The sequence below is a fragment of the Tamandua tetradactyla genome, chromosome 7 (assembly GCF_023851605.1).
Source record: "Tamandua tetradactyla isolate mTamTet1 chromosome 7, mTamTet1.pri, whole genome shotgun sequence".
In the NCBI taxonomy this organism is placed as follows: Eukaryota; Metazoa; Chordata; class Mammalia; order Pilosa; family Myrmecophagidae; genus Tamandua; species Tamandua tetradactyla.
This window is the reverse complement of record NC_135333.1, coordinates 101,577,629-101,591,114: the sequence shown is the minus strand read 5'-3', so window position 1 is coordinate 101,591,114 and position 13,486 is coordinate 101,577,629. Positions and strand designations below refer to the sequence as shown.

At 32.8% G+C, this 13,486-nt stretch overlaps 1 protein-coding gene across 6 annotated transcripts in view; it reads left to right on the top strand.

Moving 5' to 3' along the window:
- The window catches only part of GXYLT1 (glucoside xylosyltransferase 1), a 55,021-nt gene that overhangs the window by 15,626 nt on the left and 25,909 nt on the right, over positions 1 to 13,486 (top strand). For 5 of the 6 annotated variants that reach the window (XM_077170580.1, XM_077170582.1, XM_077170585.1 and 2 more), the window contains exons 2-4: positions 3,083 to 3,175; positions 10,287 to 10,458; positions 12,754 to 12,879. In XM_077170580.1, coding sequence (XP_077026695.1) covers positions 3,083 to 3,175; positions 10,287 to 10,458; positions 12,754 to 12,879 — 391 coding nt within the window. The remainder of the gene's footprint in view (positions 1 to 3,082; positions 3,176 to 10,286; positions 10,459 to 12,753; positions 12,880 to 13,486) is intronic. The other variant, XM_077170581.1, reaches the window with a different exon arrangement.

Sequence of the window (13,486 nt, the reverse complement as noted above, 5' to 3'; positions counted from 1 at the left end):
CTCTCCTCCCAGCACTGCAAAGGGTCTCTTGAGTTTAGAAGTTCCCTGGTGAGTATTTCCTGGGCACAGAGAGTTTGAGGTACCTTTTCCAACTCACATGAGCATTTACTAGGTACTGATGAAGCTCAAGCAGTTTCAGCAACTTTCACATTTTGGCAACATGCACACAAACTTCTCAGACAAATATTTGTAGCCAAGTACTTAAAAATACAGTTAGGAGATATTTCAAAATATTAACAATGATGAATGATTTGTTTCTTATGCTTTCCTTTATTTTCTAAATTGTCCATAATGAACATATGTTGATGAAAGTATTGTAAAAGCAAAAAATTAAAAAAATTTAAGTTGTAATAAATGAACAAACAGCATTATCATAGAAGTTGTAACAGTAGCTTGATAAAAAATTCCAAGTTGGCTCTTGATAACCCTTGATAGTTGCTATTTCTCATTCAGATGTGATCTCAAGGCTTATTTGGAGTTCTGGTTAAAAATTCAGTTTCTCAGGCCCCTCCCATCAAGAGTCAGTGTCAGGGGTAGACTTTTCTGTCTGTGTTTTTAACAGGTCACCCAAGGATCAGGTCAGGTAGGTTGGAAAAACAACCTGATAAATCAGTTATTTATTATAAATGTATTATAAATTATTAATAAATAAATTTATTATTTATTATAAATTCATTATAACTGATTTACTTATTTATTTTTTTATAACTGCTTTATTTTGTGGCTTACTGTGCAAGTTAAGGCAGCAAATAATAAATAATATTGATATAGATAAGTAATTTCAAGTAGTTACTTTTTACAGAAAAATTGAATTAGAAAGGGAGGTATTTTCTTTGAGATCTCAGTTTTTCATTTCCTTTTTCCACTCTTCTATGGGGAGATGGAATAAACAGATTAGTTATTTTCTTGTAACAAAGTACACTCTAGATATTCATTGTAAGTAAGTTGAGGATATGTTGAAATAAAGCTGTGATAATTGTTGCATCTGTAAATGGAGATAATATTTTAAAAAGATTTTTTTGTGTGTGTGAGGCTCAAATGCCTGTGCAAATACTTAAATCTGAAAAGAACCAATACACATATTACTTTTTATCACGACCAGAGTCTGACTTCCTGGTATTTAATGCAAGACTTAAAAATACAAAACCATGTCTAGGAAACAACAGGTATAAAATTCCTAATGAAGTTTTAAGTTTTACTGGTATGTACACATTTTCTTTTTCTGATTTATAAACCTTTTATATAAGGCCATGTAACTTTTTATGCTATGTTTAGAGATTGCTGTTCTTTTAAGGAAATCTAAATTACAAGGTAACTAATTTCTACTGATTTTAAAATTCAGGCTTTGTAGTTCTTTGCAGTAGTATGTAGAATCACTTAGGCAGCATTTTAAAAACCAGTTCCTGGCCCTATTCCCAGAGATTCTGATTTAATAGGTTTGGTGTGGAGCTGTCCAGGTGATTTTATTATGCAAGTAGGACTGAGAATCCCTATTTTAGAACATTGACATTTGTGAAGGGGTGTTATCAGAGATCTTTATGAATAAAAATTTCATAGATTTTCCCCTATAAAGACAGTAAGTTATAAATTCAACTCATAATGAGAGTGTACCATCAGAAAACACGGTCTTTAATGGTTAGGCCTGCCCGATCCCACGTCAAATAGAGAAACAAGTCTTGTCTTGGTGAGATGAGTTTATTACAGGTACACATGTAAAGAACTAGAGGAAAAACTTTCCAAGACCAGTTCAGAGTGAGAAGGGTGGTTTTGGCTTTTATAACCGCAAACAGACAAAGAAGTGGCCAGAATCCGGAAGCAAGCAGAAGGAAAAGAAAAAAAATAGAAGAGCAAAAACTTTTGGTCAGCCTGTCCTGTTATCTTAGAAGTCCTCCCCTCATTCAGACTTATTTTTTAAGGAGAAGGCCCTGGTTATCATACCGTGTAACGATTTTCCTTACATCGTCCAGCTATCAGTTCTGGGAGGGTTTCTGGGAATAGAGAATGTTTTTTTTTGTTGTTGAGATTAGACCAACAGTAAACTATTTCAACAAAGGCTTTTTATGCTTAAAATAACTCAAGGCTATTTGAGTGAAGTGATTATAATAAACAGTTTTCTAGCTACTTAAGACTATACTTAGCATTTTTCAGCTAAAGGATTATATTGAATATTTTCTACTTTTCTAACATGAAGAGAAGATAAAGACACGGTAATCAGATATGAAGTGACTCACCCATTTCGTGACTCACCCTGACTTCATACATGTTTACTTTAGTACACAGACCCCCACTGTAGTAAAATTTTAATTAGATCATTGTTTTGAAAAGGAATAACAATGGAAAATGTGTTTTATAATGTGATGCTTTTGTTTAAGCTGCAACCTGAGATCTAAGTAGAAAGACCACATTTATATAGCTAGAAAAAAAATCAATCATCCATTTTAGCTTGTGTAATATAATGAAACTGAAATAATGTAGGTAGTGAAACTGAGCCATGAATAGCAGCATGATTTCTTAGTTTTCAATGAAAAAAATCCCACACAAGTAGCTTGAATTGAAAGATTTATTTAAAGGCTTTTGAAGATCCTCTCTTCCCTTTCCACTAAGCATTTGAGGCATTATTATATTTTGTCAGGATAAGGTTTTGTTTAGCTGAAATGGATTTTATTCTAGGGGAATAAATGGTTGGTCCATGACGAAGAGGTCAGTTAATGGGAGAAAATCTTAGAAGTATTTCCATTTTGTCTGTTTCATCTTTGGAGAAGATTGTAATCTATCAGGAGAGTTCCCAGCTAGAAAGCCTTTCTATCCATAGTATAGTCAGTCTAGTTTAATGTTTTTAAAGTTCTATTTAAAGTAAAAATGCCCTAAAAGGGGAGTAATCAGTTTACAAAAAACAAAAACACCAGCACCACCACCACCACCACCAACAACAACAAAACCTGTCAGGTTGCTATAGCAACCTAGATTTGTAAATTAGTTGCACTGAAATAGAAAGTAAGTTGTTATATTATTGAGTAACTTCCTTGTCAGTTTTAAAGCAAAGTACTCACATAGGACTCTTATTTCTGTCTTACTCTGTTAGGTGTAAAGATTACTCTCTGTGTTACTGGAATCCGTATTGGATGCTGCCCTCTGATGTTTGTGGAATGAACTGCTTTTGGGAAGCGGCTTTTAGGTAGGCACTTAATATTTAATTGGTAGATCAGTGTAGGTAAGATTAGATAATAAATAATAAAACCTTTAACTATAATAGGAGGTAAAAATGTTCCTTTTCCTGTAATTAATATTATCACACAAGTAAATAATTCATTTTCTGGCTGAGTTTTTTATTTCTTTTTCTCATTTTGTAGTTTTAATTATTTGTTATTACTAATTGTAAGTAAATACTGTGTGTAAAATGTTCTAAATTTTCTCTGATGTTAAGATAAACCATTGTTCTTAGAAGAATTTATGATCTAATTTTAAATAACAGGTGATAAAGATAGCCTTCTACTGATATTTCCGATAATCTTACCCTTTAACTAGTTTAGAGTTTGAAGAATTGGGGCTCCATATTTTTCATATTTATGACACTTTGCTAATGAGTAGAGTACTTGCAAGTGCCACTTTGCTGTCTCCAGCCTTGTGACGTTACATAAATTTACTTATTCTGAAAGTTGGTTAAGCTTGAAAACTTTTGTGTACTCTAATTTGTATACTCCTGGCCCTTTTGTAAGTGATGGTATGAATAATAATAATAGTAGTCTTCCCTCTTCCTTTACTCCAAGAGTGCTCCAGGAAAATTGACGTCTTGTGTCTCTGCTATCATTCTTTTCTTTTGACGCCTTCAACTCATTTTTCTAACGCTCCCTAAGTATTCCCTAGAAAGGATTATGTGTAGATCCATGTTTCTAGCGCTTGTCCTTGTTATCTATAACTTTGAGATTTTATTTCTCTGTTATACTCTCTCTCTACTTGTGGTATTGCATCCTTATTACATATCATATAATTACATTAAAAAATAGTAGCCGTCTTGCTAGACATGGTACTGTGTAAAATCTCCCAACTAAGTTTCTTAATTAGAGCCTAGGATTCCTCACATTTATTCACCCTATTCCAAGCTTCCAGAAAAGCCAGAATACCATATAGTTGCCATAGCCTTCTCACCTTCCATTTCAGTATCTACTCTAATGTTGGTTTTGCCTGACTCTCAGAACTTATCCACCCCTGCCTGTTAAAACTTCTTTGAAATTTACCCTTTGCTCCACCATCGTTTTCTCATCATGTCTGGAACCAATTGATGATGTTCAGTGAGCATAAAATAATATAAAAAGAGAAATCATCTCAACTCTCAACACAAGTATTTTTGTCATTCATATACAAATGCTTCCACATAGTTGTAATTAAGATGTAGACCACTCTTGAATTCTGAGTTTAAAATGTTAATACTTTTGTTCTTAGTGGTCTCTTTTTCTTCTTTTGAGCACTTTTAAGAAATGAGTGTCTGCATTTCCTGAGTTTTCTACTTGACTGATTGCTTCCTAGCAGCTTGTCAAAATGCTCACATCTCTTCTGACTCTTCTGTCCCTAAAACAAACCAAACAAAATCCTTACAACAGCTTTCTTTCAAACCTTTCTTTCTTTCAAGCCATCACCTGTTTACCTTTTTTCCTTTTACTAGCAAACTTTTCTTTTAAGAGTACTACTGGCTTTACTTCCTCAAGTGTAAACACTTCACACCTCACTCTGGTGTGAGCTGCATCACTCCACAGAAAACTCACTGTCTTGGGAGTCGCCAGTAGCCTTTGAATTGTTATTCTTACAACCTAATCTTAAACTTTGCTTGTCCATTTGACACTGGTTACTGCCTTCTTTTTCTTTCTTACAACTCTTTCAGTCTCTGGCCTTGGAGACCAGTTCTCAGTTCTTTGATCTCTCTGTGCCTCCTAACTGTTGGTGTTCCTTAGCACTCTGCCCATTTCTATTCTCTCCCCACTCCTCAAGTTGCAGGATAACCTCTAACTGATCACTTTCTTTCTTTTTTTTTTTTTTTTAAATTTGTTTATATTGGCATAGAGGTAAAAGAAAATCACTGAAATTTAAATGTGAAAGAACTCTTTACAATTAAATCCAACAATTGTATACATTTATCTTACTCTAACATCAGTGGAAAATCACTATTCTGAAAGCAGAGCAAATTAGGTAACAGAAGAACCAAAAAATTTTTTAAAAAACAATTCATAAAATATACCCATGTATGAAAAGTATTGCTCGTCCGGTATCGTCACATCCTTCTCTTCTGTGTGCTTATGTGCAGCACTTAGGAAAAATATGTTTGACTTAAATATGTCCTTTTGGTTAACATTTCTTTAAATCCACAGGTGCTTTCTTTTATTCATGCTGTGATTAATGTGTACCACATTTTTATAAACCCTGACTGGAAGAGTCAGCCATTTCACTGAGGCCAGAATTACTTGAAACAATGCTTCCCTATGAGTTTTTAGAAAATTTTAGTTCTTTCCAGTGTTGTTAGAAACTTACTTTGAATTTCTTCCAGTTATAATTAATTTTCCAGTCCTTGGGTTCTGGGGATAGAGACATCTTTAAATTATGTTTGATCTTGGTCAGTTTGGAATCAACTGGAATCTGTTCTGTATATAGTACTTTTGCTAAAAGGGGTATATAACAGAAAAAAGGATGCAATGTAGTTGATAATACTCTTCCTGTAGAAATTGGTAGAAGTTCTGGCAGTGTGGCCAACAGGCATTGCTAAAATACCTGAGAGAAGGGATCTCTGAGACTGATTTCAGAGTTTTTTTTTCTTGAAGAACATTTGGTTTATTTTTCCTATGAAGGTTTATTATGGTTCTCATTCATTCATGTGGAGAATTCTGTGTAAAACAAAATATGACTGTTTATAGCAAATTTTTTCTCTTGGCTTTTTTTGCCTTTGGAAACAGGATTCTATTATTAATCTTTTAAGCAATATGAGCTCATATATAGATTCTCAGGTTCTGATGCTTCAGTGTAAGCTTTTGTAGTGCAATGAAAAGAAGGGTATGGGAATTACTGGAGAGAACAGATAATTTAGAGTTCCGAAAAGTTGTTGTGTATCTTGAGTGCCTTCTCTGTAATTTGTGTCACCATGGCTTCGCATGCTCAAGATAACTTGGATTATATCCTTTTAGTATAGAAAGCAATGTTAAGTCTGCTGTTACAGTTTTGTTGCCATGAACTAAAGGCCTCAACAGGAAAGAGGGGAAGGATAGAGGGTGCAGACAAAGGAGAAAAATGCCTTCTGTAAGAATACGTAAGATGCAATATTTAAAAATCAATATTACTATTTGTGGCAAAACTTATCCAATACTTAATTGTGTGTATCTAATAATCTGATGAACAGTTTAATTTATTTAATTATTTAGGTGTCCTTTACATCTAATTTTGGGGACTCACCAAGAAATAATACTGTTTAATGTTAATAGTTATGTGTATAAATGATTGAGATTTTCAGTAGCAGTAATGGGTGTTGAGTAATTTATTTTTAATTTCTAAGCCAAAATTATTGTAGTTATGTTCCTTAGCATAGGACTTTGGAATTTTGAGTATTCATCTATCTCTGTGTTAGAGGGACCTTGAGCTGTTTTTTTGGGGTGATGGGTACCCCAAAAACTCATCATGATATCATAAAACTGAGAAAATAACATTAGATTCAAATAATTGACTGTATTAAACATACTTGAATACATAATTCATACATCTTAATGTTGGCTTGAACATTAAACATTAAGAATTACTATCATAGTAAGTAGGATAAAAAATTGTCTGACTATATGTAACTTCTTTTGTTGTGGACCTGTCCCTTCCTATAAAGCTTGTTTTACTGAGCACCTGGAAATATTAAAGCAACAGTTGAAACTATGTGTATTTTTCTGATCTGACTGGGTTCCTGAGGCCTGACAACTGGACCTGATTGGTCTTATGATGGAACATTCCTCACTTAGGCAGTTACTGGGTTATCCTCAGCCTTCAGTAGAGAAGCAGAATAATTCTTTAGCCTAGAATCTTATTTCATAGAAAAGACAGGAGCCATATCCGTCTCTCATCCTTCTGCAGGGAGACAGAAACCTAAGTTCCTGAATATCTTGATAACTTGCCCTTTGTCCAGGCTTATGGGACAGTTATTATGTAGATGAGATTCTTTTAAGAAAACTTTTTTTTTTAAGAAATGGAAAACTCCCCAGGTATTTCATAAATTTAAACATTATTACACCACTTACTTTGTTTTCTGTATTAAATGGAGGAGCCACATATAAAGTGGCGTTTTTTTAAGAGTATGCCTTACCATTCCAGAAGCTGTGGTGTTATTTCATTTATTCACTGAAATGTTAAGATTATCACCAAATTAAAGTATTCAATAGGAGAGGTATACATAGCCTTTAAAATTTAGACTGATGTATCAGGAATTGACTTTTATGAAAAATTTGAAGTAGGTATCAATTTTGTGTTTTTGTACATGGCTATCTGATTGTCCATGCATTGCTTATTACAGTGTTATTGTAGAGTTTGTCCTTTCCCCACCATTACCCGTGACACCTCTTTCACACATGAGGTGCCAGTAAATGCTGGAGTGTTTTGAAAGCACAGTATTCTTTTCCATTGATTTCTGCCTTTTCCTACACCAGTGCCACACAATTCTGTGCTAAGCCTCAGTTGGTATCTACTAGAGGAAATCTCCCACTTTGTTGTTCTTCAAGAGCATCTTGGTTATTCTTGGACTGTTTGCATTTCCATGAAATTTTTATCATTGGCTTTTCAAGTTTTACCATGCATAACACCCGTTTGGATTTTGATGGGCATTGTATTGAATTGAATCAATTTGGGAAGAAATAAAATCTCCACAATATTTTAACATGAGACACTTTTCTATTCTGTGTTTTTAAGTGTTTCTCATTAAGGTTTTATAATTTCTCTATTGGGGTGTGTATATTTTTTGCAGCGGTCTTCTAACAACATTGTTCAGTTTCAGTTATAGTGATGTATTAACTGAATAATTATAGCTAGATCTTCAGTCCATAGATCACTGTGTGCATGATAGATGTACATCATGATCAGTAACCAATCACGTCACTTTTTTCAGAGTCACATCAGTGGTGGGTCCCTGTGCATCTGTTATTCATTTAATGTACAGACAGCAGCATGTACAGTTTTGTTGCCTCTTTGTCTCCTGGGATAAACCTATATGACATTTTACAAAAATGGATTGTTTAAAGAGGAAATTGGCCAACAAAGGTGAAAGAGCAGCAGATAAACAAAAAATGATGATTGTAGAAGTGAAATTTGAATAAAATGTAAATGGAGTTTTAGAAGAAAAAGTTGAATCTGGGGATGTTGACACTTGAGAGACTCTATAGATATGCAGAGAAGGACTCATGAAGGCGAACTGATGTGAAAGTGAAGTGGATGTCATGAAAAGGATTATGATGTCCCAGAAGTGACAATGGCATAAAAACTTTGCATTAAAGGAACTCTTGGAGATATTTTATGACATTGAAAGTTCAAAGGATAAAGTGTTGGAATCTGATACAAACTTAGAAATTTATGACAATTTGCTGAGGCATAGAAAAGATACTCCGTCCATATCATATGTTGTACAACAGGTAGAACAAACTGTTCAAACTATTCTTGGTGGGTTTTTACAAAGAAATAAAGCATTTTAATTAAAACACATTAATCTCAGTATTTCTAATGTTTTAAATTACAGTGTTATTAAATAAATATTAGTTTTACTAATTTTAGTATCTACATTTATAACCAGCAATAAGAGTTTTTAGTGTTCTAACAATTTTTAAGAGTCAACAATCATAATTTTCTGATTATTAAGGTAGCTTTTCATGGTTTCGGAGTATGATCATTTATATGGTCTCATACCATATGTTGATTTTCATATCTAGCCATATTGTTCAACTCTTGTTAGAAAATTCTAATTACTTATCGAAGATTCTTTGGATTTTCTACATGCATAATTGTATCATCTGTGAACAGTAGCACTTTTCTTCTTCTTCCTTTCTGATCCTTATATATTTTACAGAAAGCTCCTCTGTAAGCAAAGATTGAGTTAATGTTAAATTTGTATATTTTAATTATTTTTACTTCCTAATACTTATTTTAATGTGTTAGTCATTGTGTTTTTATCATCTTCCACTCTCAAATTCCTTTTGTTTTCAGTTCCAAAAAGTTTATTTTATGATATGGTTAAAGAGGAAGTCTTTATATACTATTTTATTTAATAATATGTTATAAATAATATACTATTTTTTTTAATATCAGTGCAGTCATATATATTTATTTCTGGTCTATATGTGCTATTGAAATATTAGTTCAGAAGGTTACAAGATGTAAGAGATTTTAAAGGTTACTTAGGCCTGGTATTATATATACTGTTCTGGGTTAGAAGTGGGCCCTAATATGCCTAGGCTAGTAACTTGGATTTAGGACATTTTTCTTTCTAAAAACATGTGCCTAGTGTTTGACTAGTATAATTCAGATCATCTTAGAAATTTTTACTATTTGCTGATTACTTGATAAATGGGACTTAATGTGTATCAGTAAAGAAAGTTATGTGAGGAAAAACTTTCTTGTAATCAGCATTGTTTAAAACTGGATGTAATACTGAAATATTTATGGGTGAAATTATGTCTGGATTTGTTTCATAATATTCCATCAGTAGGTGTAAAGGGGTATGGGAAAGGTTTTAAATGAAACAAGAATGTCTGAATGGATGATTTGTTGTAGCTGGTACATGGGAATTTATTGTCTGAGTCTCTCTACTTTTGTGAGTACTTGGAAAACTTTTTTTGTTTTAATATTGAAGACTTTCAAATCAGTACGTTCTCTTTCTCAGCTGGGGATCATTGAGAGTATTAAACCCTAAGACATCCATTATGAGTAATGAATTTACTTCGCTTGTGTATCTAGAGTGGTACTAGTTATGCATCTTACTTGGGAGTATTTAGAAAATAGTTTTTGAGTTCTGTGATTCAGATGAGGAACACTGGTGAGACAGGCTGGTTGAGAAACACACTATATGTATATATGTTTACACATACAAAGTGTATTTATAACATACATATATCATAAATATGTGAAAAATGTATGATTGAGTCAACATTGAAATGTTTGTATTTTGGTGTTTCTTTGCTTTTTTAAATAGAAAATTTAAGCTAGATTTTGAACATGGTAAAAATACCTTGGTGTAAATGTTACCCTATACTATAAGTGTTGGCAATTGTGGTTTTCTTTTCTATTAGATATGGTTTAAAAACATACTCCGTTGAGAGAATGCACCTAGCTGTAGTCGCCTGTGGTGAAAGACTGGAAGAAACCATAACCATGTTGAAATCAGCTATCATTTTCAGCATCAAACCTCTTCAGTTCCATATTTTTGCTGAAGATCAGCTACATGATAGCTTTAAAGGCATAGTAAGTATTTGAGAATTAGGACTGTAGAATTAAGTATTTAATAGTGCACTATAGTAATGTTATTTTATTCCTTCATTGAACAAAAATATTTATCTAACTCTGCCTTCCTAGGGTGGGGAGTGTTCTCTTCTACCTTTTTCAACTAAGAGTCCACATCTAGGGTGTAAGAGGAAGATTTGTTTTGAACAGGAGAAGCCTTCTTAAAGTCTTTTCCCAGAAGTGGAGATTGAATTTTACTGACTATAGTTCCAAGATGTTTTGGCTGAGAACTGTGATTTAATTTTGTCTCCACCCTTGGCTTGGGAATGCCTCAATAAGTGTGTACAGAGATTTTAATCCTGTTTTGAGGGGAGGGAAGTTTTAATTGGCAGTATGGAAGGAAGTCGTTTCCTGTTGTGAAAAGAAAGTTCTTTACTTAGGTTTTATATGAGAATCAATTTGGCTACAGTGGCAAAAAAATCCAAAATAAAAGTGACTTAAACAAGACAGATGTTTATTTTTCTTTCCCTCTCCCTCACTTTCTCATAAAACTAGGCTATCCAGCTTATAGTCAGCTTCATGTCTTCAGGAACTCTGTCTCCTGTCTTGTGGCTGAACCATCTTCAGCATGAGGCCTTTATCTTATGGTCCAAGATAGCTGCTCACGTTCCAGCCATCACATCAGTATTCTAGTCAGCATGAAGTAGGAAGGGGTGAAGAAGTGCACTCCCCTGCTTCTCTTTAAGTCTGCTTTCTAGAGGTTTTATGCCAGTATCTCTTTGGTCTGAACTTAGTCATTGGGCCATACAAAGCTGTTAGCGAAGGTGGAAAATATCATTTTTGATCAGGGCAACCATGTGATCTGTTGAACAAAAACATGTATTACTGTGAGGGATGGCCAGGGAGGGGAGAACATAAAATGACAAGAAAATTCACCTGAAATCTTATAACCATGTGTTCTGTGATTGTGGTAAAGATGATGATAATGATATTATATATCTGTATCTCTATCTCCACTAAATTAAACTTTCAAATTGATGTAGATTTTTTTGTTTGACCTATGTAAAAAAAAAAAAATTGTATTTGACATCTTTTAAAGTTGTCATCTTGCATATTGAGTGAAAAATACTACTTGTGATCTCAAGTGTTTTAGTTTTCTGCCAAAATCTTTGATTCTAAGAGATAAAATCTTTACTCATTATTTAAAATATTTTTATTATCTATAGTTTTGTTACATGCCTTTGTGATCTATTATTTTTATCTGGATTGTTTTCTATAATATTAACTGAGAAATTGAACTTGTCTTCAACAGTTAAGAGATTAGTACCATTATCACCAACTATGGAAGACTTAAATAGATAACAAAAAACTAAAATAAATTCATCACTTCGTATTATAGGCAACCTCTGAGTTGTGTTCAAGTCTGGCTGACATATTGCCTTATATAATATGTACTATATTGCTTCTGATGAAGGAGTATCAAGTATTTTGTGGAATATATTTTTACTATAGAAGATGACTAAATATTATGTTAGGTGAAAAATGACTAAGATTTCGTATTAAAATTTGCATTAAAGCTTCTTTAGGTGATTTATAAATTGGGCAGGTAAAATAAAAGTGCTAATGATTTAAAATAATTATAAACAGAGACTTGAGAGTATAGTGTTGGAAGTAAAGGCATTCCTTTAAACTGTATTAGAAGACATTAATGTTTTAAAAAATTACATGGATGCAATCATAATTCAAAAAAGAGGAAATCTTTGGCATGTTTCTTAAACTATTTAGTCCTCTCCCCTGCTTCTAAATTGCTTCTGAATGTTCTTTAGGAAATTTGACTCAGCAGTTCTACTGAAGCAACAATAATAATAATACTTAAACTGAATTAAAAACAATTCAATGTCTTGAAATTCATTCAGAATACTAAAAAGTAAATGTTTGGTTCATTATAGATTTCAGTTCTATTTGCTTTTTTATAATGCTTTTTCAAAATTAACATTGGATATGTGTAAATTGAGGTAGATGAATGCTTTCAAGGCTCTTTCAATTTTTGATTTTATCATGGATATCCTGATAATTTTCTTTGCATTGTACTTGTTAATGGCTAAGTGTTTCTGGCATATTACCATGATTTCAAAATTTTAAATAAAAACAAGAAAATGGTGAGAGAAGAATCTGTTCTTTTTAACTGTACAAAATCAAATGTATAGCATTTTAATTAGCTGTTTTTTGCTTCGTTATGGAAATGTCAGTTATATTAGAGAGAAAATGGAAAGTGAAACAAATCATAACTGAGATTATCTACTTTTTATGTTTTAGCTAGATAGCTGGTCATTTCTACAATCATTTAATTATACTTTATATCCAATAACCTTTCCAAGTGAAAATGCAGTGGAATGGAAAAAGCTGTTTAAACCATGTGCTTCTCAGAGATTATTCTTACCGGTAAGTTTTTTTCTTTTCTTTCCTTTTTTTTTTTTTTTAATTTGAATCTTGCTTTTACACAGATGAGTTCACTGAAGAGTTACATATAAATCCAGGTAAATAAATAAATAGATAGATGTGTGCATGTGCACGCACATACATGTTTTTCTTTTGAATAACATTAGAAAAAGAATTTCCAAAGAACAAATAAAAACCATAATATAAACCATTGTTAAAAATGAAAATGTTCAGTGATTTCTGCTGAAATGCTATTTGTTGTATTTTCATTTATTCAGTTGCTGTGAAATGTTTTTATCTCTAGGAAGCAATAGAGGCACTCCGAGCCTAATGGAGCCAAGTCTGTTGCCAGTAGAAATGCAGTGACAGTATCACCATCAAGTTGCAGGCTACATTTTAGAAAAATAAGTTGGGAAATGCGGCAGATTGCATCATTAAATAACCATTTCTGTCTTATACCAAGCCAGTTTACCTTTTCTTACTGACAGATACAAAATTTAAGATGTGAACTCAAAGGGAAAATGGGACCATTTATTTAGCAAGGTTGTTCTTTGGTGCTGCTCTCATGTTAAATCCTGATTTTTTTTTTTTTTTTTTACCCTAAACGTGA